Source organism: Chiloscyllium punctatum, chromosome 37, assembly GCF_047496795.1.
Source record: "Chiloscyllium punctatum isolate Juve2018m chromosome 37, sChiPun1.3, whole genome shotgun sequence".
NCBI lineage: Eukaryota > Metazoa > Chordata > Chondrichthyes > Orectolobiformes > Hemiscylliidae > Chiloscyllium > Chiloscyllium punctatum.
In genome coordinates, this window is record NC_092775.1 from 26,066,831 (window position 1) to 26,091,364 (window position 24,534).

Below are 24,534 nucleotides of genomic sequence, written 5' to 3' on the forward strand. Positions count from 1 at the left end.
AGTAAAGGAAAAAAATTAAATGAGCTGCCCACATAAATTCAAATTAGAGATTAGGATAAAAGAGCCATTACTGAGATGTGGCTGCAAGATAGTCAGGATTATGATATAGCATACCAGATACAGATCAGATATGGAAAATGGGAGAGGAGCTGGAGTAATCTTACTGATTAGAAACAAAATTATTTCAATACTTTTCATCTTTTCAAATGCTATATTTAATGCAATCATATGGTGGCAAGGTGGCTCAGTGATTAGCACTGCTGCCTCACAGCATCAGGGACCTAGGTTCAATACCACCCTTGGACAACTGTGAGGAGTTTGCACATGTTCTCTGTGTCTGTGTGGATTCTCTACCACAGTCCAAAGATGTGCAGGTCAGGTGGATTGGCCTTACTAAATTGCCCTATCGTCTGCAGGTGTGTGCAAACTAGGTGCATTAGCTATGGGAAATGCAAAATTATGGCTGTAGGGGAGAGAAATGGGACCAGGTGTGATGCCCTTTTGAGGTTTGGTGTGAACCTAATGGGCCAAATGTCCTGCTTCTACACAGTAGGGATTGTATGATATTATGGAGGTAACAATGAGGGGGAAGCATACAGTGAAGACAGTATTGATGGAACTGAGGTAAATGATTTAAAACTGTAATAGGTGTTGTACATAGACCCCTTGTAGCAATTGTGAAGTACTAGATTGTGACATGTTTGCCTAATTTCTGCAGTTAAATAAAGCCAGAATAGTATTAAAGGAGAGATTTTAACTTTAACATTATTTAGGAGAAACACACAAGCACCTGAGACAAAGGTAGTGCATTCCTGGATAGTGTCCAGGAAAGATTGTTGCAGCAATACGTCCTGGGTGCAACAAGGGGCCAAAAAATATTGTAGTTAGTAATGTGTAATGAGTCAGATTTAATTAGTTTCCTAATTGTGCATGAACATTTATTAAATAGTGATCATAATATGATCGAGTTCAATGTAGTATTTGAAAGTGAAAAGCAGGAATCAACTCTTCGAGTGGTAGATTTTAGGTAAGGCCAATTTTAACAAGATGAGACAGAGGCTGTCCACAATAAACTGGGAAAATCTGCAAATAGATAAAACAATTAAACAGCAGTGGAGGATGTTTGAAGAAACACTTAACACAAAATAAAACAGTTTATATCTCTGACAGGGAAAAGCACTCCTTCACACAAAAAAAACAGCTATAGACAACTGAGGATATTAGGGCTTACAAAACTGCAAAGAACAGCAGAGATCCTGCAGAATTGGAAATGTACAAAGACCAGCAAAGGGCCAAAAGCAGCTTATAAGAGTTACTGAAAAGGATTTTGAAAGAAAACCTGCCAGGGACATCAAAATCAATAAGTCAAGCTTTTGTAGCTACATAAAGGGAAAATGGGTGGTCAGGAGCAATGTAGCAGCAAATTACTGCAGATGCTGGAATCCAACTCAAAGTGTTAGCTTGCTTTCTCTCCATGGATGTTGCCTGACCCACTGAGATATTTGGCATTTTTTGTTTTCTAGTCTGGAGCAATATTGGCCCAATAAAGACTGAAAAATCAGGAAATGGCAGACATGTTGAATCATTACTTTACTTCGGTATTTACTAACTCTGGTCACTTAATGCATGACACACTTACAGAAACATGCTCTTCTGTAACAAACTTCCCTTTGTTAGGGAGCCAATGACCTAGCAGCATCATTGCTAGACGACTAATCCAGAGACCCAGGTAATGTTCTGGGGACCTGGGTTTGAATCCTGCAATGGCAGATTGTGGAATTTGGCTTCAGTAAAAATTGGATTTATAACAATGATCAAAATTGTCAATTGTTGGAATTATCCATCTGGTTTACTAATGTTCTTTAGAGAAGAAAACTGCCATCCTGCCCTGGCTGACTTGTGAGTCCAGACTCTCAGTAATGTGATTGACTCTTAAACTGCTTTCTGGGTAATTAGAGGTGTGCAATAAAGTCTGGCCTCACCAGCGATGCCCTCATCTGCAAATGAATAATAGAAAATCAAAATTGTCTGATGTTATGCTTGTACTGGTGTGTCTGTGCATGTAAATAACCGCATATAATATCCAGCTGTACTAAATGTCTGTTGAATCTTCCATATCACTTTATCCATGCCATCTCCCTTACATTATATGAGATGATGTAAACATTTCTGCCTCAAGTAAAATGTCCTTCTGGAGGCAAAACATGAAAACAGTGTGACATGCTATATTTTGAATGAACATTAAACCTCATTTACCCCTATATATGGATCTAGGTGATGTCACAACACGATTTCAAAGTAAAGCAAAGAATGTTATCTCGATGAATTTTACCTGGTCATCACCATATTCCTGGTTGTGGGAGTTTGTAATGTTTTGTGTTATCCAAGGACTGCACGTCAGAAAGTATTTCAATGGTTGTCAAGTACTTTGAGTGATTTGATGGTTATGAAAAGTGTTCTGAGGCCCAGATTTTCACTGCATTGGAGCACTTCTCCACCACGGTGAAAGATATCAGGAATCATAAGTCCGGCCCTCAAACCTGAAATTTCAAATTTTTGCAGGGATAGGATTGGTGGCAGATCCTGGTTTACAGATACATAGTTGGTGGAGATAGGTGTCCGTTTAAATGACCAGCTGCTTCCACTCAAATCTGATTTGTAGTTCCTGGTTTCTAGAATCCAGAATGTGAAAATTAGACAAGGAAAGTTCAAGCATGTCCTCCAGGCAATTCTTTTGGACAGCCATGGCTCTCCTTTCCAGAACTGATGTACTCCTGTGGATATGGACCCAGGATGCATGGGAGGCTGGAAATCAGCAAATTTTCACAGGTTGCGAGGGGGGAGGAAGGGGAAAGTGGTGATCATTGCCATTTGGGATCTTTCACTATGGAGCTAATTATGTATAAAAGGTGCATTAAAAACTGTGAACTTCCAATATGCCAACCTGTCAAAACATAGAGTTGTAGGATCATACAGCACGGAAACAGACCCTTCAGCCCAACTTGTCCATGTTGACCAAATTTCCTAAACTGAACCCATACATCTCCAGTTGAACCATATCCCTCTGAATCTTTTCTATCCATGTTCCTGTCCAGATATCTTTTAAGTGTCCCAATTGTACCAGCCTCCTCCACTTCCTCTGGCAGCTTGTTCCATGTATGCACCACCCACTGTGTGAAAACTTTGTCCCTTAGGTTCCTTTTAAATCTTTTCCCTTCTCACCTTCAACCTATACCCTCTAGTTTTGGTCTCCCTTACCCTAGGGAAATGACCATGGCTGCTCATCTTATCTATGTCACTTGTGATTTTATAAACCCGTATAAGGTCACCCCTCAGGTCTTCTGTGCTCTAGGGAAAAAAAGTCCCAGCCTATCTAGCCTCTCCTTATAACTCCAACCATCCAGTCTTGGTAGTACCCTTGTAAATCTTTCTGGAATCCCTCTAGTTTAATGACATCCTTCTTACAGCAGGTCAACCAGATTTGTATGCAGTACTTCAAATGTGGCCTGATCAGTGTCTTATACAGCGTAACAATATGTCCCAACTCCTGTATTCGATGCTGTCACTGATGGAGGGAAGCATGCCAAATAACTTTTTCATGACCCTATCTACCTGTGACGCAGATTTTAAGTGTATCAAAGGTGTGTCAAGAAGTATTCTGTACCTGTATGCTTCTTTCAACCTCACTTGATGAAGGAACAGCGCTCCGAAAGCTTGTGATTTCAAATAAACCTGTTGGACTAGAATCTGGTGAAGTGTGACTTCTGATTTTGACCACCCCAGTCATACACTGACCCCTCCACATTATGGACTATCAGCCTGTCAAGAAGTTTCAACCTGTTATTGTCAAGAAGTGTCAGTAACTGTCCAGATGTCTCATGGTCTGTCAAGACTTGTCTACAAGTGCCAAGAAGTGTGAAGCCATGTTTAAGTGTTTGTGTGAATGCATTTTTTTTTACAATAAGAGTGGAATTTATAAAATAGAATTTCAAGTCATGACATTTTGCATTTTCTCCAGAGTGCATAGAAATTTATAGCTACTAAGTGAATTGACATGATATGCGGTGGATGAGGAGTTTTGGAGAATGAGTAAAGGAGCATTGGGATACGAGGGACAATGGGGGTGTGTGGAGTGTTTTAGGTAGAGTGGGTTGCTGTGCATGGGGTAAGGGGTGGGGGAGATGTGTGGGGGTGGGAGCACATGCAGGAGTTTTGAAAACTAGAGAAATAGCTTTTATTTTTATTTAAATTTTTGTACAAAGTGCTGAAGTCTTGAAGTAAAGTCTTCAGATGCTTTGTTCCCAAATAGTTGTGTTCTTTGGTGAGGAAAAGTCAACTGGTTGTCCTTAATTCAATCGCTCGGTTTGTTGGTCACAACAAGATTCATTTTAACAGGATCCTACTCTTGTAGATACTCATTCTCGATTCACATGTACTTATGTTTTAAAGAAAAGCCTAATTAACCGAGCTGCCTTGAGTTAAACAAAGACTGTATCTTAGAACATAGAACATAGAACAATACAGCGCAGAATAGGCCCTTCGGCCCTCAATGTTGCGCCGACCTGTCAACTATTCTCAGCTCATCCCCTACACTATCCCAAAATCATCCATGTGCTTACCTAAGGAATGTTTAAATCTCCCTAATGTGGCTGAGTTGACTACATTAGCAGGTAGTGCATTCCATGCATAAAGAATCTGCCTCTGACATCTGTCTTAAATCTACCACCCCTCAATTTGTAGTTATGCCCCCTCGTACACGCTGACGTCACCATCCTAGGAAAAAGACTTTCACTGTTTACCCTATCTAATCCTCTGATCATCATGTACGTCTCTATTGAATGCCCTCTAAGCCTTCTTGCCAATGAGAACAGGTTCAAGTCTCTCAGCCTTTCCTCATAAAACCTTCCCTCCAGACCAGGCAACAACCTGGTAAATCTCATAGAACATAGAACATAGAAGAATACAGCGCAGTACAGGCCCTTCGGCCCTCGATGTTGCGCCGATCAAAGCCCACCTAACCTACACTAACCCACTATCCTCCATATACCTATCCAATGCCCGCTTAAATACCCATAAAGAGGGAGAGTCCACTACTGCTACTGGCAGGGCATTCCATGAACTTACGACTCGCTGAGTGAAGAACCTACCCCTAACATCAGTCCTATATCTACCCCGCCTTAATTTAAAGCTATGCCCCCTTGTAATAGCTGACTCCATACGTGGAAAAAGGTTCTCACTGTCAACCCTATCTAACCCCCTAATCATCTTGTACACCTCTATCAAGTCACCCCTAAACCTTCTTTTCTCCAATGAAAACAACCCCAAGTGCCTCAGCCTTTCCTCATAGGATCTTCCTACCATACCAGGCAACATCCTGGTAAACTTCCTCTGCACCCGTTCCAGTGCCTCCACATCCTTCCTATAGTATGGCGACCAAAACTGCACACAATATTCCAGATGCGGCCGCACCAGAGTCTTAAACAACTGCAGCATGACCTCAGGACTCCGGACCTCAATTCCTCTACCAATAAAAGCCAGTACGCCATATGCCTTCTTCACTGCACTATTTACCTGGGTGGCAACTTTCAGAGATCTGTGTACATGAACACCAAGATCCCTCTGCTCTTCCACACTACCAAGTAGTCTACCATTAGCCCAGTAATCCATCTTTTTATTACTCTTACCAAAGTGAATCACCTCACACTTAGCTACATTGAACTCCATTTGCCACCTTTCTGCCCAGCTCTGCAGCTTCTCTATATCCCGCTGTAACCTGCCATATCCTTCCTCACTGTCTACAACTCCTCCGACTTTCGTATCATCTGCAAACTTGCTCACCCAACCTTCTAACCCATCCTCCAGGTCATTTATAAAAATGACAAACAGCAATGGTCCCAAAACAGATCCTTGCGGAACACCGCTAGTGACGGCACTCCAAGATGAACCTTTGCCATCAACTACTACCCTCTGTCTTCTTCCAGCCAGCCAATTCCTAATCCAAACCTCCAACTCACCCTCAATGCCATATCTCTATTTTCTGCAGTAGCCTACCATGGGGGACCTTATCAAATGCCTTACTAAAATCCATATATACCACATCTACCGCTTTCCCCTCATCTACCTCCTTAGTCACCTTCTCAAAGAATTCAATAAGGTTTGTGAGGCACGCCCTCTCCTTCACAAAACCATGCTGACTATCCTTGATCACATCATTCTTATCCAGATGTGCATGAATCCTATCCCTTACAATTCTCTCTAAGACTTTGCCCACAACAGAAGTGAGACTCAATGGCCTACAGTTACTAGGATTATCCCTACTCCCCTTCTTGAACAAGGGAACCACGTTTGCTAGCCTCCAGTCCTCTGGCACTACTCCTGTAGACAAAGAGGACACAAAAATCAAGGCCAATGGCTCTGCAATCTCCTCCCTTGCTTCCCAGAGAATCCTAGGATAAATGCCATCAGGCCCAGGGGACTTATCTATTTTCACCCTTGCCAGAATTTCCAACACCTCTTCTCTACATATCTCAAAGCCATCCATTCTACTTATTCGTGCCTCAGTATTCATATCGACAACAATGTCCAGTTCCTGAGTGAATACTGACGAAAAATATTCATTCAGTGCCTCCCCAATCTCTTCAGCCTCCACACGCAACTTCCCATTACTATCCTTGATTGGACCTATTCCTACCCTAGTCATTCTTTTATTCCTAACATACCTATAGAAAGCCTTAGGGTTTTCCCTAATCCTACCAACTAAGGACCTTTCATGTCCCCTCCTTGCTGCTCTTAGCTCTCTCTTCATGTCCTTCCGGGCTACCTTATAACTCTCAATCGCCCCTATTGAACCTTCATGCCTCATCTTTACAAAGGCCGCCCTCTTCCATTTAACAAGGGATTCCAATTCCTTATTAAACCACGGCTCCCTCACACGACCCTTTCCTCCCTGCCTGATAGGTACGTACTTATCAAGGACACTCAATAGTTGCTCCTTGAACAAGTTCCACATATCAATTACGCTCTTGCCTTGGAATCTACTTTTCCAATCCACACATCCTAAGTCATGCCTCAACGCATCATAATTTCCCTGCCCCCAGCTATAACTCTTTCCCTGTAGTACACACTTATCCCTCTCCATCACTAGAGTAAAAATCACCGAATTGTGGTCACTGTCCCCAAAGTGCTCACCTACCTCTAGTTCTAATACCTGGCCTGGTTCGTTACCCAGAACCAAATCCAGTATGGCCTCACCTCTTGTTGGCTTATCTACATATTGTGTCAGGAAACTCTCCTGCACACATTGCACAAACACTGACCCATCTAACGAACTTGAGCTATAGCTTTCCCAATCAATATCAGGAAAGTTAAAGTCTCCCATAACAATCACCCTATTACTGTCACTCTTCTCCTGAATCATCTTCGCAATCCTTTCTTCAACGATTCTAGGACTATTAGGAGGCCTGTAAAAGACTCCTAACAGGGTGACCTCACCTCTTCTATTCCTAACCTCAACCCAAACTACCTCAGATGGCAAATCTTCGTCCATCTTCCTTTCCACCGCTGTAATACTATCTTTGACAAGCAAAGCCACACCCCCCCCCCCTCTTTTACCCCCACCTCTGACCCTACTAAAACATTTAAACCCTGGAACCTGCCACAGCCAATCCTGTCCCTGATCTAGCCACGTCTCCGTAATAGCCACAACATCGAAGTCCCAGGTACCAACCCACGCTGCGAGTTCACCTACCTTATTTCGTATACTTCTGGCATTAAAGTATACACACTTCAAGCCACTCTTCTGTTTACAGGCACCCTCCTTTAAGATTGATGCCATATTCCTAACCTCCCTACAGTCCAGGTCCTGCACCCTAAAGCTACAGTCTGGGTTCCCATGCCCCTGCAGAGTTAGTTTAAACCCCCCCCAAGAGCACTAGCAAACCTCCCCCCAAGGATACTGGTGCCCCTCAGGTTCAGGTGCAGACCATCCTGTTTATAGAGGTCCCACCTTCCCCAGAAAGAACCCCAGTTATCCAAGTACCGAAATCCCTCCCTCCTGCACCATCCCTGTAGCCACGCATTTAACTGTTCTCTCTCCCTATTCCTCGACTGTCTATCACGTGGCATGGGTAACAAACCAGAGACAACAACTCTGTTCGTTCTAACTCTGAGCTTCCAACCTAGCTCCCTAAAAGCCTGTCTAACATCCTCAGCACTCCTCCTACCTATGTCATTGGTGCCAATATGGACCACGACTTCAGGCTGCTCCCCCTACCCCTTAAGGACCCGGAAAACACGATCAGAGACATCACGTACCCTTGCACCTGGGAGGCAACATACCAAACGTGAGTCTCTCTCGTTCCCACAAAACCGCCTATCTGTGCCCCGAACTATCGAGTCCCCAATTATTATTGCTCTGCTCTTCTCCACCCTTCCCTTCTGAGTAGCGGGGACAGGCTCCGTGCCAGAGGCCTGAGCCCCGTTACTTACCCCTGGTAAGTCGTCCCCCCCACAAGTATCCAAAACGGTATACTTGTTCTTGAGGGGAACGACCACAGGGAGTCCCTGCACTGGCTGCTTCCTCCCAGTCCCCCTCACTGTCACCCATCTATCTGCCATCTTTGGAGTTACTACTTCCCTATAGCTCCGATCTATGACCCCCTCTGCCTCCCGAATGATCCGAAGTTCATCCAACTCCAGCTCCAGTTCCCTAACACGGTCTTGGAGGAGCTGGAGATGGGTGCACTTCCTGCAAGTGTAATCAGCAGGGACGTCCATGGCATCCCTCATCTCATACATGTTGCAGGAGGAACATTGCACTGCCTTCACTGCCATCCCTCTAAAGCTAACCTTTATTTTAAAACAAAACTGGGTCTAAAGAATACAACAAGCAAAATGCAGTACTAACCTACTTACCACAACGGATCTTATTATTAGGTTAGAGGAGGAGGGCGGGTGGGAGGCACTACCTCCGTAGTGCCTCAGGTTCTTCAGCTGCGCGCTTTTAAAGGGGAAACAAACCTACCCAGGTAAGCTTACGCTCTACCTGCTTCCGGGTCTCGGCTGCCTCTCTGGTCGTCGTCACTTCCCCCTGCATTTTTTCCTAGTGTGGACGAGTAGGCCACTCCTCTGCATTTTTTCCAATGCTTCCACATCCTTCCTGAAATATGGGGACCAGAACTGTACACAATATTCCAAGTGTGGCCGCAACAGCATTTCGTATAGTTGCAGCATGATATTGCGGCTCCGGAACTCAATCCGTCTGAAACCTAACACATGTATGCCTTCTTCAGGGATCTATGTACATGGACTCCAAGGTCCCTCTGCACATCCACACTACCAAAAATTTATTTATTAAACACAAGATGTTAAAACATGACGCCTGCACATGCTCATCTTAGAAGTGTGAATTGAGTAAAAAAAGTAACAGTAAGAAAGAAATACAAAGTATTCTGTGGGTTCCAAGAAGAATGGACCATACAACCTGCAGCTGTGAAGGTCAGTGGGACCAGCAACACTGATATTGGGAGTGAAGCAATTGACTTTGAGACTCTCGGCTCGACAGTTAGTTTACAGACCTCAGTTGTTTCTGACTTAATGATGATTTCACTGGTTTTCTTGGCCTCCAGCACTGAACGCATGGGAGAGATATTATTTTATTCGCAGCTCCACTATGTCTAATGGTTGTCTCAAGCTGTGACTTTCATAATACACTCGTCCACACTAGGACATCAGCCTACCAAAATGTACAGTCCAGGGGTTGCAGTTAGTTTCTGCAACATTAAAGCACATCTGCAGGAGATGCTTCCTGCTGAGAGGAGTAGTCTATCCATCATTACCTCTTCCTTTTCAGTCTCTTTGTTTAAGGATTTCACTGACATTCTATATTCAGTGGATTCACATAGGGCTTTCTCAGACAGGCACTAGTCATCCCTTGGCTGTCTGCCCTCTATTGAAAACACATGTAGTAATTAAAAGTGCATTATATCCTTAAATAATTCAGGGCTATGATCCAATGTTTTGACACCTTGAACTTTTTTTAAAAATGAAAATAAAATACTGCAGATGCTGCAGATATGAAATAAAAACAGGAAGTGCTGGAGAAACCCAGCATGTCTGGCAGGATCTCTGGAGAGAGAATCAAAATAACCTTTTCAGAATCCCATATAACTGTTCTTCGGAAATGAAAGGAACAGGAAAATGGTGGGTCTTTTTTTTATGCTGGAGACAGAAGGGGAGGAGGAGCAAATGGAAAAGATTGTAAAGATGCCCAGAACAAAATAAAAATACAGTGATAATGGTGGGAAAGGAGTGAGAAATATGTAAAATAGGAGAAAATAGGTCAGTTCTGCTAAGAGCAAAATCAACAGTACCTAAAAATCATGGCGAGAGGAGGATGCAGCAATCATCGTCTAACTGTGGAACCCAGTATTGAGTCTTACAGGCTACAAAATGTGCCAGTGGGAAATGAGATGTTGTAACTCCAGCTTGCATTGAGTTTCATTGGATTATTTTTTTCCACTTGAGTGTTTGTAAGCTTCTTTGCTACCTGTGCCAATGTTCTTTGAATGTGTTCCTATAGGATGAGAATTTAAAATGCATATTAAATAAAAGTAATCATTTAAAAATGCTTTATCACTGTGACGAGTCAGATACAAGGCTGACAAATTACATATTTCATAGTGGGGCATAATTTTCAGGCAAGCGTCTTTAGGGGTGATTTTCAATTATCAGCTACTTATTTCTTCTACATTCAACAATCAAAGCAAGGTTGGAGCTACCTCACTGACATCAAAGTCTACCTTATTCCAAGTCACTGATGGGCCTGTAAATGGGTAAACAGTCTTTGGACATAAGCCTGTTCAATTATGAATCAAAGCATCATCAATTGTTTATAGGAATCCATCTATAATTTTAAGGATGTTTCTTTGAAATATTTTCTAGAATAACTGGGCTGAATGTGCACTTATCAGGCATTAAGCAACCAATCCAATTCTACTTAAAGGTGTACTCAAGATGTGTTGATGGAGATACTTGGAGTGGAGCTAGCAGAGCAAATGGTGCAACAGAATTGCTGCAGTCCTACTCCACTTACTCTGGGGTCAGCTCTTGCCCCTGCCCATCACAGTCCTCTGGCTAACACAGCATTGAATTTGGCCAGTTGCCTTTCACAATGGGTGAACTGCAGCAGAGCACTAGTTTGAAGCCTGCAACTTGCTGTAATTTAAATTGGGCCCTAGCCCTAAATGGTTGAGTTCTCCCATTGTTCTTATTGGACAAGTGGAACAGATACTCCAGTGACTTCTCGTCGGTCACCCTTCAAATTCAATCAGTTCATCAAAATGTGGTAATTCTGTTGAATAAAGTTTGCCAAAGGTCTTTATTTATTTTTGTAAGGAGAAAATTTGAACCACTTTACATGTTTAGCATTACAATGGTCTAGTTGCACCAGGTATTTTACAAAAGATTTCAGCAAAATTGTAAACATAATGTCACTCTGGAGATTGGTATTGCCATTACGTGTAAAGAAACAATTGAAGACAAAAGATCTAACTTCATATTATTTCTATTATACATTTGTGAAGTATCTAAAATGTTCATGTGCTCTGAAATTAAAAGCCCTATGCTTACTTGAATTAATTATGTAATGTAACGAGTCAATTCTGTACACATTTATACTGCTTTGTTCCTCACTAATATATGAAATACCACTCATAGGATTTAATGATTCCTCTTTGACAAGATAATAAATTGCATGATTCAAGCATAGTACAAATATGTAACAAGGAAAACAGATCAGTATCTATAGTAACATGAAAACAGTAAGGCAATTAACAGATTAGAGGAAGATGAGGTTATAATCATATCATAGAAAAATGCCTTTATCTATCCTGGAGGGAGAAATTACAGCTTTATAATTATAACAGCAGAATGAAAATCAATGATCAGATATGTGATAAGATTTGTGTTATAAATGATTCATCCAAATGTATTATGAGAATTACTTCTAACTGCATTAATGGAAAGTATTTTGTGGTTAATGCTTATCTATGGAGCCAACTATCTTCATTATACACATTTGACATTTCCATCCCTCACTCATCCCATAACTCCCAAGGCCCAGCAAATGCTGGAGAGATCTTGTGCAAAAGATTTGAGCAAAGATCTGAGCCACTGCTGATGGAAATTAAGAAAGGTGATATTTTGTACCTTTAAATTATTTGAATTGTGTTCTATAATGTTCCATAATGGCACAGACACAGAACACAGGACGCTAACACCTTCAACATCTTAACATCTTATCTGGGCTGACACCAATTGTTACAGTTAACCTGAGAATGTAATTTTTTAAAAAACGTTTTGTGATTTACATATGAAAGAAGTGGAACTATCATGGTCATTCTTACAGATGAGAGACTCAACAAACAATCAAGGTATTTTTCAATGTATAATTTCAGTTACATCACACTGTAAACTTTTGCTATAAATTCTGTGTCTTTCAATCGTGTCCTCCACAACCACCTGATGAAGGAGCTGTGCTCCAAAAGCTAGTACTTCCATTTAAACCTGTTGGACTATAACCTGGTGTTGTGTGATTTTTAACTTTGTATACCCCAGTCCAACACTGGCATCTCCAAATCTTGATCAGTTAGAGTTGGGACAATCTCTATATCTCAGAGGTTGAGACTAAACCAGATTGTAGAGGTAGGGGGAGATGAGGTCATGGAGGAAGTGAAAACAAGGGAACTACCTTGATATCAAGGAGCTCGGTGGAGATCAGCAAGCACATAGATAATTGAAAAATGGGACTCTTGTGAGCAAGGAAATGGGCAACAGAATTTTTGATAACTGTGTAGTTTATGGAGAGAATAATCTGAGAGGCTGGTCAGAAATGTTTTGGAATTGTCAAGTCCGGATATAATACAAGCATAACTGAGGGTTTCGGTCAGAGCCCAGCCAATGTAAGGGGAGACTGGGGCAATATGGAAGTGGGAATTGACCATCGTAATGATGATGCAGAGAAATGGCCAGATGCTCAACTCAGCATTATATATGACATTGAGGTTGTGACCAGTCTCTCAGGTGTGCTGGATGGGGCCTGCAGTTGGTAGCTAAGAACAGAACTGAAGGAAATATGCCGTCTTCTGTGTTCTGTCACTTCACAGAATCTCAGAATTGTTACAGCATAAAAGCAGGCTATTCTGTACATTTTATCTGCAATTGCTCTCACAATGAACATTTTATCTAGTGTCATTCCTCCTCCTCCTCCTTCTGTAATCTAAGTAGTATTGCAACTCGCCTGCCTATTTATTAGATAGAATCTTCTTATTATATCACGCTCATGAGTCTACTGGAGCTGACGAGGAGTGGAATCTTGTTGTTTATAAACTACAGCCGTCTAGTTTCTTCTACTGCCATTGCCCTAGTTTTAGGAATTTCAGAATGCAAGTCTAACTGGAGATTCCAATCTCTGAAAAGATGGAAATCTGGCAGAATGGAATGAAGGGCAAGATAGGCCGAAACCCAATCTCACTACAATTTCCCCTCAGGCTGACTACACCAATAACTTATAATAGAGTGGAGGTGGGCTCATCTACTCATCCTGAAGCTACTGATGATATTATGGCAACATCCTTGGCTTTGTCACCATTTACACCTAAGGAGCAATGTTGTGGAAGTGGGAATCAGAAAAAGACTTGAATAAAGTAGGGTTACTCACCACACAAGACTTTATTTCGACTTCAGGATCATTATCAAATAGTAATGAATACCACAGCAATTTGTTTCCTCTTTAAACTTAGTGAACACCTGCAACGGAGCAGCTGTGATGAAACTTTGTGTCTCATCAGGCTGCACCTTTCCTGAAGGGACAGTACACCACACTAAAATCTAGAGACACCAACAGACTGGTAGCCCCAACAAGTGTTATTAGTGCCATGTGCACCCACTGATAATGTTAATATCATCTCAAATGCCAGAAATGGGGTAGAGTCATTGTAGTTTTTCAGGGGACCAGAATTTCTAAATATTGTCTGAACGTTTCAGAGAACACCTCTGGGACACCCGGTCCAACCAACCCAACCACCTCGTGGCTCAACACTTCAACTCCCCCTCCCACTCCACCAAGGACATGCAGGTCCTTGGGCTCCTCCATCGCCAGACCATAGCAACACCACGGCTGGAGGAAGTGCGCCTCATCTTCCACCTAGGAACCCTCCAACCACAAGGGATGAACTCATATTTCTCCAGTTTCCTCATTTCCCCTCCCCCCACCTTGTCTCAGTCCCAACCCTCGAACTCAGCACCACCTTCCTAACCTGCAATCTTCTTCCTGACCTCTCTGCCCCCCACCTCCACTCCGGCGTATCATCCTCACCTTATCACCCTCACCTTAACCTCCTTCCACCTATTGCATTTCCAACGCCCCTCCCCCAAGTCCCTCCTCCCTACCTTTTATCTTAGCCTGCTTGGCACACTTTCCTCATTCCTGAAGAAGGGCTCATGCCTGAAACATTAATTTTCTTGTTCCTCGGATGCTGCATGACCTGCTGTGCTTTCCCAGCACCACTCTAATCTAGATTCTGATCTCCAGCATCTGCAGTCCTCACTTTCTCCATCTAATCTCGTTAAACAAATTTTGTAATTTCAGTAGCCCTTTATTCCCTTTCTCAACAGTTATTGATTGATACCCTTCAAGTAAAAATCAGTTTGCCCAGAATTAATCTTTTATCCAGTGTCTCTGCTGTAGACCCAGAACAAAAACAAAATGCTATTCACCAATCTTTCTCAGGTTCCATGAAACCATGCTCATATGCCAGCTCAGTCATTTGCTGATGTAGACATTGTAACGATTTAAATCTTGCATCTTCTGAGTTTTTTTTTCTATAGAAGATATGTGTAGGTACCACAGTATTTCCTCCTAACTTTTCCTTTAGAACTCAGCTTTGTTTATCTTCTGAAAACTCTTTTCAATGCATCTATGTTGGCATTGAGGCACTCACCTGATTCAGGAATGGAGGGACTGTCTTATGAGGAGAGGTTGAATAGACTGGGCCTATATTCATTGGAATATAGAAGAATGTGAAGCAACCTTATTGAAATATACAAGATTCTTAAGGATCTTGACTGGGTACATTCAGAAACCTTGTGGGCACAATCTCAGAATAAGGCGTCACACATTCAGCACAGAAATAAGGAAGAAATTTTTCTGAGGTTAGTGAATCTGTGGATTTTTTTTACCACAGGGCTCTTGAGGTGATCTTTAGATTAGATTACTTACAATGTGGAAACAGGCCCTTCGGCCCAACAAGTCCACACTGACCCGCTGAAGCGCAACCCACCCAGACCCATTCACCTCCATTTACCTCTTCACCTAACACTACGGACAATTTAGCATGGCCAACTCACCTAACCTGCACATTTTTGGACTGTGGGAGAAAATCGGAGCACTTGGAGGAAACCCATGCAGACACGGGGAGAACATGCAAACTCCACACAGTCAGTCGCCTGAGGTGGGAATTGAACCCGGGTATCTGATGCTGTGAGGCAGCAGTGCTAACCACTGTGCCACCGTGCCACCCAGGTTTGCTCATTAATTATATTCAAGGCTGAGATAGACAGATTTTTAATCAAAGGATCATTCCTGATGAAGGACCTACACCCGAAACCTCGATTCTCCTGCTCCTTGGATGCTGCCTAACCAGCTGTGCTTTTCTAGCACCACACTCTTGACTCTGATCTTCAGCATTTGCAGTCCTCACTTTCTCCTAGATTTTTAATCAGTAAGGACTCAAGGATTCGGAAAAAAGGCAGAAAATACATTTGAGGATTATGTTGACACCATTACTACTTTTCCTTCTCTCATTCTTGATTTGGAATTGTGAGCTGAACTTGAGTATTGAACTTTGATAAGCAGCTTGCTTTCAAAATAGAATTCAGATAAGGTCATGATCTCATTGAATGGTGGGCTGAATGGCCTTCTTTTACTCCTATGTCTTGTAGTCTTACAGTTTTGAGGAGTGCTGATGGAATTTGTCTCCAATGCATCATGATTGAGTGAACTGTAGAGCATTGGATATTTTGGGCAGTATCTCATGCGTCTTGATTTTCATGAATTATCCCACATAAGAAACGTTTCAAAATTCCTTAATAAATTTGAATTGACTGTCAATGGTTGTTATCCACTGATACAGGTATTACTTCAAATTATCATATTAGATTTATTGCACATGATTTATCAGCCAGCAGGCATGTTGACTATGATAAGTGCTCATCATTTAATCTCAAAATGAGACTTAAAATTTGTCCAAAAATAACACTGGGGAACATTTAAGATTTTATACTGGGAATCTGTGTTGCCATTGGATTGTTCTCACTGCTTCAAGCAATTCAGGTAATGAACTGTCAACTCAATTTTGAGAAAAGGATTTTAACACAGCTACATGTTTAAATCCGTACAGCAGTCTGCTACTGGTTGAGCAATACTTCTGCCATGGGGGCTAATTATTAATTCCTGAAGTTATCATCCCATTCTGGAGGCTGAGGCTGACATTTCATTGCAGTGTTCAGGGAGTGCTGCATTGTTAGATGTTCAACTTTTCTCTTTGAAGCATTAAAGCAAGGCCCCATCTGTGCTCTCAACCGGACAGAGAAAATCCTGTTGCACAAATGTCCTCACTAACATCTATTCCTTCACCAACATTACTAAGACAAAAAAAAACTGGTCCTTCTCGTTGCTTTTTTATTGTGAAACCTTAAGCCATTTTTTTAATACTCTATTAATGACCAGAAAAATGTGTGTGTGTGTGTGTGTTAGACAACTGAAGACAACAGCAATCAAATCTTTAATCAAATCATTGAACTTTAGAACCAGACTGACTGTGTTAAACAGATTGTCAGGAAAGGTAATCACCGCAAACACATGAAAGGAACATTGTGGCTGTAATGTCTGTAAATGTTAGGTACCATCGTAATCTCATGAAGGGCTAACAGTGATGGACAGTTCAAAAGAAAACAACTGATACAAAGAGAAGAGGCACTCCAATGATATTGAAAAACCAGAAGGATTATTAGCCTGGGGATAAAATGATCGCTATGGATAAATGGGTTGGGGTGTTGCTTTAAAAATACAAAAGACTTCACCGTTGTGGAGTGTACACTGTCCAAGATTCAATTAAATGGAACAAAAGACTTCAACAGAGACCCATCTGGCTTTGCACAATGGAACATTGTAATCACCATGCAAATCTTGTAACCTGAGGATGATCAAGGAGCCTGCGTAAGAGATGTGATTGTAAGACATATAAATATGACTCAAATTGCGATAAGGGAAACAGTCTCTTGTAGTGCTGTTCCCCTCCCAGGAACAAAAGGACGTAGACAAGTTTGTGGAAAGGGCAAACAAGTAGCAAATGAAATTCAGTGCTGAAAACTGTAAAATGATTAATTTTGGGAGAAAAACAGAATAACATTATAAAGTAACATTTCCATTCTGAAGGGGCTGAAAGAGACCTAAGTGTATATATGCATAAGTCATTGAAGGTGCAGAACTGATTGCAAAAGTGTCGAATTAAGCATTTCATATCCCAAGCTTTATAATTAGGGGAAAATGGGGACTGCAGATGCTCGAGAGTCAGAGTCATAAAGTGTGGTGCTGGAAAAGCACAGCAGGTCAGGCAGCATCTGAAGAGCAGGAGAGTTGATGTTTCAGGCATAAGCCCTTGCCTAGAATGCAAGAGCAAGGAGGATACATTAAATTTACATAAAATACTGGTCCAGCCTCAACTGATTATTGTATTCTATTCAGAAAGGATGCAAAGGACTGAGAGGGAATTGAAAAAAGATTCAAGGGAAGGGATAGAAGAATGAAGAGTTTAAGTTAAGTAAAGTGTTTGTCAATGTTTGGACAGCTTTGCCTGGAGAAGACTGAGCAGAGATTTTGAAAAGAGGTATTCAAAATCATGAGGGAACTGGATTAAATAGATAAGGAGAAATTGTTCTTGTTGGTAGAAGGATAGAGAAGGCAAAATATCATGTCAACACAAGAAACTTTCTTATGCATCAAATAAATTGCTTGAGAGATGATATTTTTAAAAAAATCTACAATGTGGAAACAGGCCCTTTGACCTAACAAGTCCACACCAACCCTCCATAGAGTAATCCACCCAGACCCATCCCCTATCCTATATTTACCTTGGACTAATGCACCTAACCTACACAACCCTGAAAACTATGGGCAATTTATAATGGCTAATTCACCTAACCGTCATATCATTGGATTGTGGGTTGAAACTCAAACAGACATGGGGAGAATGTGCAAACACAACGCAGATAGTTGCCTGAGGTTGGAATCAAACCTGGGTCCTTGGTGCTGTGACGCAGCAGTGTTAATCACTGAGCCACCATATTGGAACCAGGTTCAATCAAGCCATTTAAAAGGGAAAAAGGCTGTTATCTGAAAAGGAAGAATATAGAGGTTTAAAGGTGGATGGTATGGGAATGGTGGTAGGTTATTTGCTCATTCAGAGAACTAGTTGAGATATCATGGGCGGATTGGGTACCTTTTATGTACTAACCAATCTGAGATATATGTGAAAGATGTAAACGCATAGACCTTTTCCATGATAATATAGGCACAGGTCTAGTCCCTTTGAGCCCTCAAACATGCCCCTCTATTCAACTAGCTAATTATTTCAACAGTGGATAGATTCTATGCATGTCTAACTATAATGTTAAAGCTGAGTGCCTTCTTTATGAAAAGAAAACCTCATTACACAGTATGGGCTATGTCTTTTGCTATTTTCAGGTTTTATATATGTTTTACATGAACTCTGATCAGGTTGGCAGTGCAGAGACAGTGGGGAAATGAGAAGCTACAGTAACATAATCAGCAGTCACGTTGGGCCAGCTTCACAACCTGTTCCTGTTGCTGGAGCAATTTCCCAGAGATGGGATGAGACGCAAAGCGGATACACGCTCCGAAGAAATGTCCATTCAATGAACATATTTAAAGATCCAGTTAAGGGCATTTTCCCAGACGGTTGTATCTGCTGACATTGCTGAAAGCTTCTCATTGCACATGCGTAGTACTCCTGCTAGTACTGCAGTAACATTATTCTATCCCAGTTGTTAATATCTGTTGTCCTTATTTGGTTGCCGCCATGTTTTTACTGGCAGGTTGTTATACAAAAAATGTATGCATAATGAGAAGCCTTTGGCAGACACAGCCTTCACAGAGCATTTAATGTTTTACAGAAAACCAGTTAAAATCTCAGTCATTGTGTGTGGTGGCTGCCAGATTAATAATGACAGCCTCCCTGTAGTACTCTAAAGAAGGGCTGGCATTGCAGCCAGAGTCCATGGCACACAGAAAAATGGGCTTCAAGCAGGGAAGGAAGCAATTATAGCTCCAATAAACCTCCATGAACTGTTTTCCTTCGTTCCCTTTTAAAACAAGTTCTCTTGAACTCTTTTTATGCACTGGATTCTCCCTTCTGTATATCTCTCCCAGTGGCATAACTGAGTCTTCAAAGCTGCCAACCTTCTGATTGTGCTGACAGTATCAGGAGCTCTTCTATTGCCCTTAATAAAATGAGGGCCTGAAGGGTGATCAATTAGGAGGATACCTGTGGTAACATTGGAGAGGCAGTTCCACTTCTGAACAGAATGGGTTTGGGACCCATGAAGTCAGGTTTTTGACAGACATGGAAATTTTCAGATATATAATTCAGACAGTGAAAATTTCAATAGCTCCATCATAGTAAAATAATTTGCATTTTAATTGTACTGCATAATTGTTCATCCAGAGAAATATGCATTGAATTGTTACTCTAATCATTCTTTTCCTGCACTTTGCCCAGGAGCTTTAAAATTTATCATTATCGTTGGAATTTAAATATTTTGTTTTTTTTTAGCAAAGCATGAAAATGTCATGATTGGTATGTTTTTACAGAATCAAACCAATTATCGCGTACTAAAAGGCAAAGCATAACCAAACATGCTGTAAAAGACCTTTCTAATCAACTTTGCCAAGCCCTGAGGTCCACGTTATGACTAATGAACTTGAAGTTGTTTTTGTCCAAAAGCAACCAATGTGAATGTGTGGGCAATCACGCACGCATTTCTTACTCAAGCTATTTTCTGAATCATTTTTCTGCAGGCAGTTGCTCATTTGATGAGTATTACAGCAGCTGTGGATACATTCTGGCTCTTGGGACCAATGGATTCACCTGGGAGCAAATTAACACATGGGAAAAGCCAACCACAGACCCATCTGTGCCAACAGGTGAGTAAAGCTGGCAACAGTCTGATAAAACAAGCTTCTGCTCTAACACGATATAGAATCTGTCAGTGTGCTATCAGTGTGAATTTGCAATTAGTAAGCATGAGAATGCATTCTTCCAGTCAAAACTAGAAAATGCAGCATCTCAAAATATAAAGCTAACAATCTCAGGTATAGCTATTGCTAGCTTGTTCCATGCGAAAATTATAATTTTAAAATGTATTGTGCTGAATGTCACATTATTCAATAAGAGAACTCAATGAATTCAGGGGCAGTATGACATACCGCTAACTTTTGTCTTTTACCTGGAACCATGCAATAAGATGCACTGACAGCACACCATAATGAGGGCTCAATACAGTCTCTGTGAGCATGCATTGTATTATAGTTTTAGTTCAGCAGCTAATGTCAGTCATTGAGAGTCCTTTGGGGTTTTTCTCAATGTTAAATTCAAACTCACAGCCAGATTAATTTGTCAAAGTCAGGAACAACTTCTGTTTTCTTGCACAGAAGGTATACAGATGGGCAGGTGCACTTTAACACAGTGATTCGAGACCTTTGTAATAATTGGTGAACAGGATCACCTTTTTGTGCCTGTTGCCCTCTAACGTTCTTGCAGTCAGGTTATAAACATTACTTTTTGATAACCAAACTTGGAAGAACTCATGGCTTCAATCTTCTCGGTGGAGGTTTGGCTCATATTAACGTGATTCATCATCTGTTACTCACATAGTTGTAATTTGCAGATAAAGCAACTGATTTTAAGGTAATTGTAAATCTGAATCATCACCAAAGCTATTCAACATCAGGTATATCAGTAATAATAGTTTCAAAAATACTCTCAAATAATTCCCTGGCAAATAAAAAAAAAGACTTTGTCACTGTGATACCTGACTTCAAAGTTGATCTGCATAGGAATGGTAATATTTACTTGACAATAATACACAGTAAATACATGGCTGACAATATATGAATAAAGTTATTTCATTGGCATGAAAGATTGCTAACTTCACTTGTGTCACTTTTGAGTTATTGCTGCTTTTTATATGACTAAAATAATGCCAGTAATGTCCTGTCACTGTTGTGGTACTCCAAGTCTTGCTGTAAGATAACTTTAAAAATGTAGAATTAGAGCATTTGTGATAATTCATTGAGTCAATAAAGTTATTAATTTATACTTTTCAATGGAATTAACTGTGTTATCATGTATTATGCAATGTTGAGAATCCTTGTCAGTTTTGTTTTGGAAATAAATGCAATGATGTGCTTTCTGCATTCCTTTACTGATTTCTCAGTTGATTTATGAATGGCAATAGTAAAATTCAACTTGAGAACAGCATCCTCTGTATTTCCCAGCTTCCTTCTGTTGTTTTTTTTCTGGTGACCTGTCATCATATATGGGTAGGATCTTGCTAAGGCTCTGCAGGTGGAGGTAACATGGGCTTCATTAGATTTCTGACCATTTGTATTTTTGGAATGCAACATGTGGAACCCTAGTGGGCATCATTTCAGACTTTGACACAAGACATTTTGCACAAAAAAATTAAATGAAGCCCATGCAATTGCCTCAAAGTTAGACAGTACATCAGTTATGTGAATTTTGCCTTTTTATTTTAAATCACCTTGATCACTAAACACATTTTTCACATCTCGAGATCTTTCAGATATTGCCGTCATGTTGTGTGAAGCACAGCTAGTCTTCCCAATGTTATCTTTCTTTTATCTCAATGTATCCATTATATCAGGACCATAGTCTGGGGGCTGCTCAGGAGCAGATAGAATAGAATAGAGAACAAAAGTGATGTAATAATGAACTTTTAAGTGATGTATGACACAAAATCATATTGTAACTCTTCTCAAAGGTTTACACAGCATCAAGATCCAGTGGAAATATTGCAGAATCTTTCATTGAAACAATTCTGCAATTGAAGGGGTGGTTTTATCAACTTCTAAGCAAGAGTGGGTCTGCATCATAAAGGGGGAGGGGTGAGGAATAAATATTAAAAATCTGAATCCCAACTCCAGTTGTCAAAAAAGTAGAAATGCTAAATGTGTTATCATATCAACAATGCATTAAAAGCTTGAGTAGACCACTTCCAAAGCAGCAAAACCAGTGGAAAAACTAATAATACTTGGAAATGAACACACATGGAAGTGCTAGATCAAAAGTCAAATTGCTGGAGAAACTCTGCAGGTCTGGCAGCATCTGGAGAGAGAAATCAGGAGGAGGGGTCACTGGACTTGAAACATTAACTCTGCTTTCTCTGCACAGATGCTGCCAGATCTGCTGAGTTTCTCCAACAATTTTAGTTTTTGGTCTTGTACGTCCATGTGAGTTCATTTCCTAAACCAAAAACTGCAATGGTTGGAGAAACTCAGCTGATCAGGCAGCATCTGGGCAGAGAAAGCAGAGTTAATGCTTTGAGTCCACTGACCCCCTTCCTGCTTTCTCTTCACAGATGCTGCCAGAACTGCTGAGTTTCTGCAGCTCTTTCTGCTTTAGTTTCAGATCGCCAGCATCCGCAGACACAAAGCGCAGACTGGGTGTTTGCTTCAGAGAATACCTATGTTCTGTCTGCAAAAGAAAAACCCTGAGCTTCCGGTTGTTTACTACTTTAACGCAACCCTCTGTTCCCTGGCCAGCATCTCTGTCTCAGGCTTGCTGCAGTTTTCCAGTGAAGCTCAGTGCAAGCTGGAAGAACAGCACCTCATTTAATACTTGGGGCCCTTGCAGCCTTAATATCAAGTTCAACAATCTTGGAGCTCGAGCACTTTTCCCCTTGCTTTCCCCCACCTCCAGAAACCAGGCCTTGTCATTACATGGGTTACTCCCACACACTACCCATTGTCAGTCACAAATTGTCCCCATCAACAGCTTTTCATTCCCCCAAACTGACTTCTAACTATTCCATTGTCAGCCGAACTGTTTTTCCCACTCTTTGGCCTCTATCTTCCCCTTCCCCCTGCCCCATCCTTTTCCCAGCTCCCATCTGTTCAGAAGCAAGGTCACTGGACCCAAAATGTTAACGCTGTATCTCTATCCACAGAAGCTGCCAGACCTGCTGAGATTCTTTAGCAATTACTGTTGTGTATCTGCAGTTCTTTGTTTTACTTTGGACATACTGAACCTCCATTTTGGGGTACGCAAAAGAGTCAGCCCACAATTTGTCATTTGTCAGTTTTGCTGGACCCTTCTTCTGGGTGAACCCCCTCATGCCTGCTCTGCCATTCAATAATATTACAGCAGATCTGATTACTCTACGTTCCTGCCTACCTCTAGTGACTTTCACCTACTTATCAAAAATCTATCTTTCTCTGCCTTAAAAATATTCAAGGACTCTGCTTCCACCAACTTTGAGGAAGAGAGTCTCAAAGACTAACGATGCTCTGAGAAAAAAAAAGACTTCTCTCTGTCTTAAATGGGGAACTGCTAATTCTTAAACTATGACCTCATGGTTCTTGATTTTCCTGAAGAGGAAACATCCTATTCTATATGCAACATGTCAAGACCACACATGATCTTACATGTTTCAAGCAAGTCAGATTTTACTCTTCTAAACTCAAGTGGATATAAGCCTCACCTGTCCAGCCCTTGCTCATAAGGCCACTTCGTCATTCCAGGTATTAATCGAGAAACTCTCTGAACTGCTTCCTAATGCATTTGCCTCCTTCTTTAAGTAAAGGGACTGGCACTAAACACAGTAGTCTCACAAGGCCTCACCAATTCCCTGTCAAACTAAAGCACAACTTCTCAATTTTGTAGTAAATTTCTCTTGCACTAAACAATAATATTCTGTAGTTTTCTGAATTAATTGCTGTACCCACATGTTAACCTTATGTGATTCATGGGTAAACATACACACACGTTATCAGAGCTCTGCAATCACTATTTTGCTGCTGACATTATGTCATGGGTTATGTGTTCTTAAACACTTGCATTCATTCAAAGTTCATTTCCCTGGTATTTACAATTAATTTGTTACAAATGGATTAACAATTGCTAAAACAGCACAGACAGGTATTTCAGGTGAATATGATCAGTATTTTTATGCCTGCCCCCAATTGTATGATTTCATCTTTTTTGTTATTGTGATGAAGATTACAATGACCTTTACCACCTGAAAAATGCCAGGCCAGTAGGCAAATGCAATCACCACCATTTCCAAGATCCCCTCCAAATCACACAGCATTTTAAATTAGAAATGTTCAAAATTGAGTGACTCATCCCCTTAAACCCCATTCCAACTCGGTGGCTG

At 41.2% G+C, this 24,534-nt stretch overlaps 1 protein-coding gene across 6 annotated transcripts in view; it reads left to right on the top strand.

Moving 5' to 3' along the window:
* ptprt (protein tyrosine phosphatase receptor type T) overlaps positions 1-24,534 on the top strand; it is a 1,418,554-nt gene that overhangs the window by 339,153 nt on the left and 1,054,867 nt on the right. For all 6 annotated transcript variants that reach the window (XM_072556501.1, XM_072556497.1, XM_072556496.1 and 3 more), the window contains exon 2: positions 20,156-20,281. In XM_072556501.1, coding sequence (XP_072412602.1) covers positions 20,156-20,281 — 126 coding nt within the window. The remainder of the gene's footprint in view (positions 1-20,155; positions 20,282-24,534) is intronic.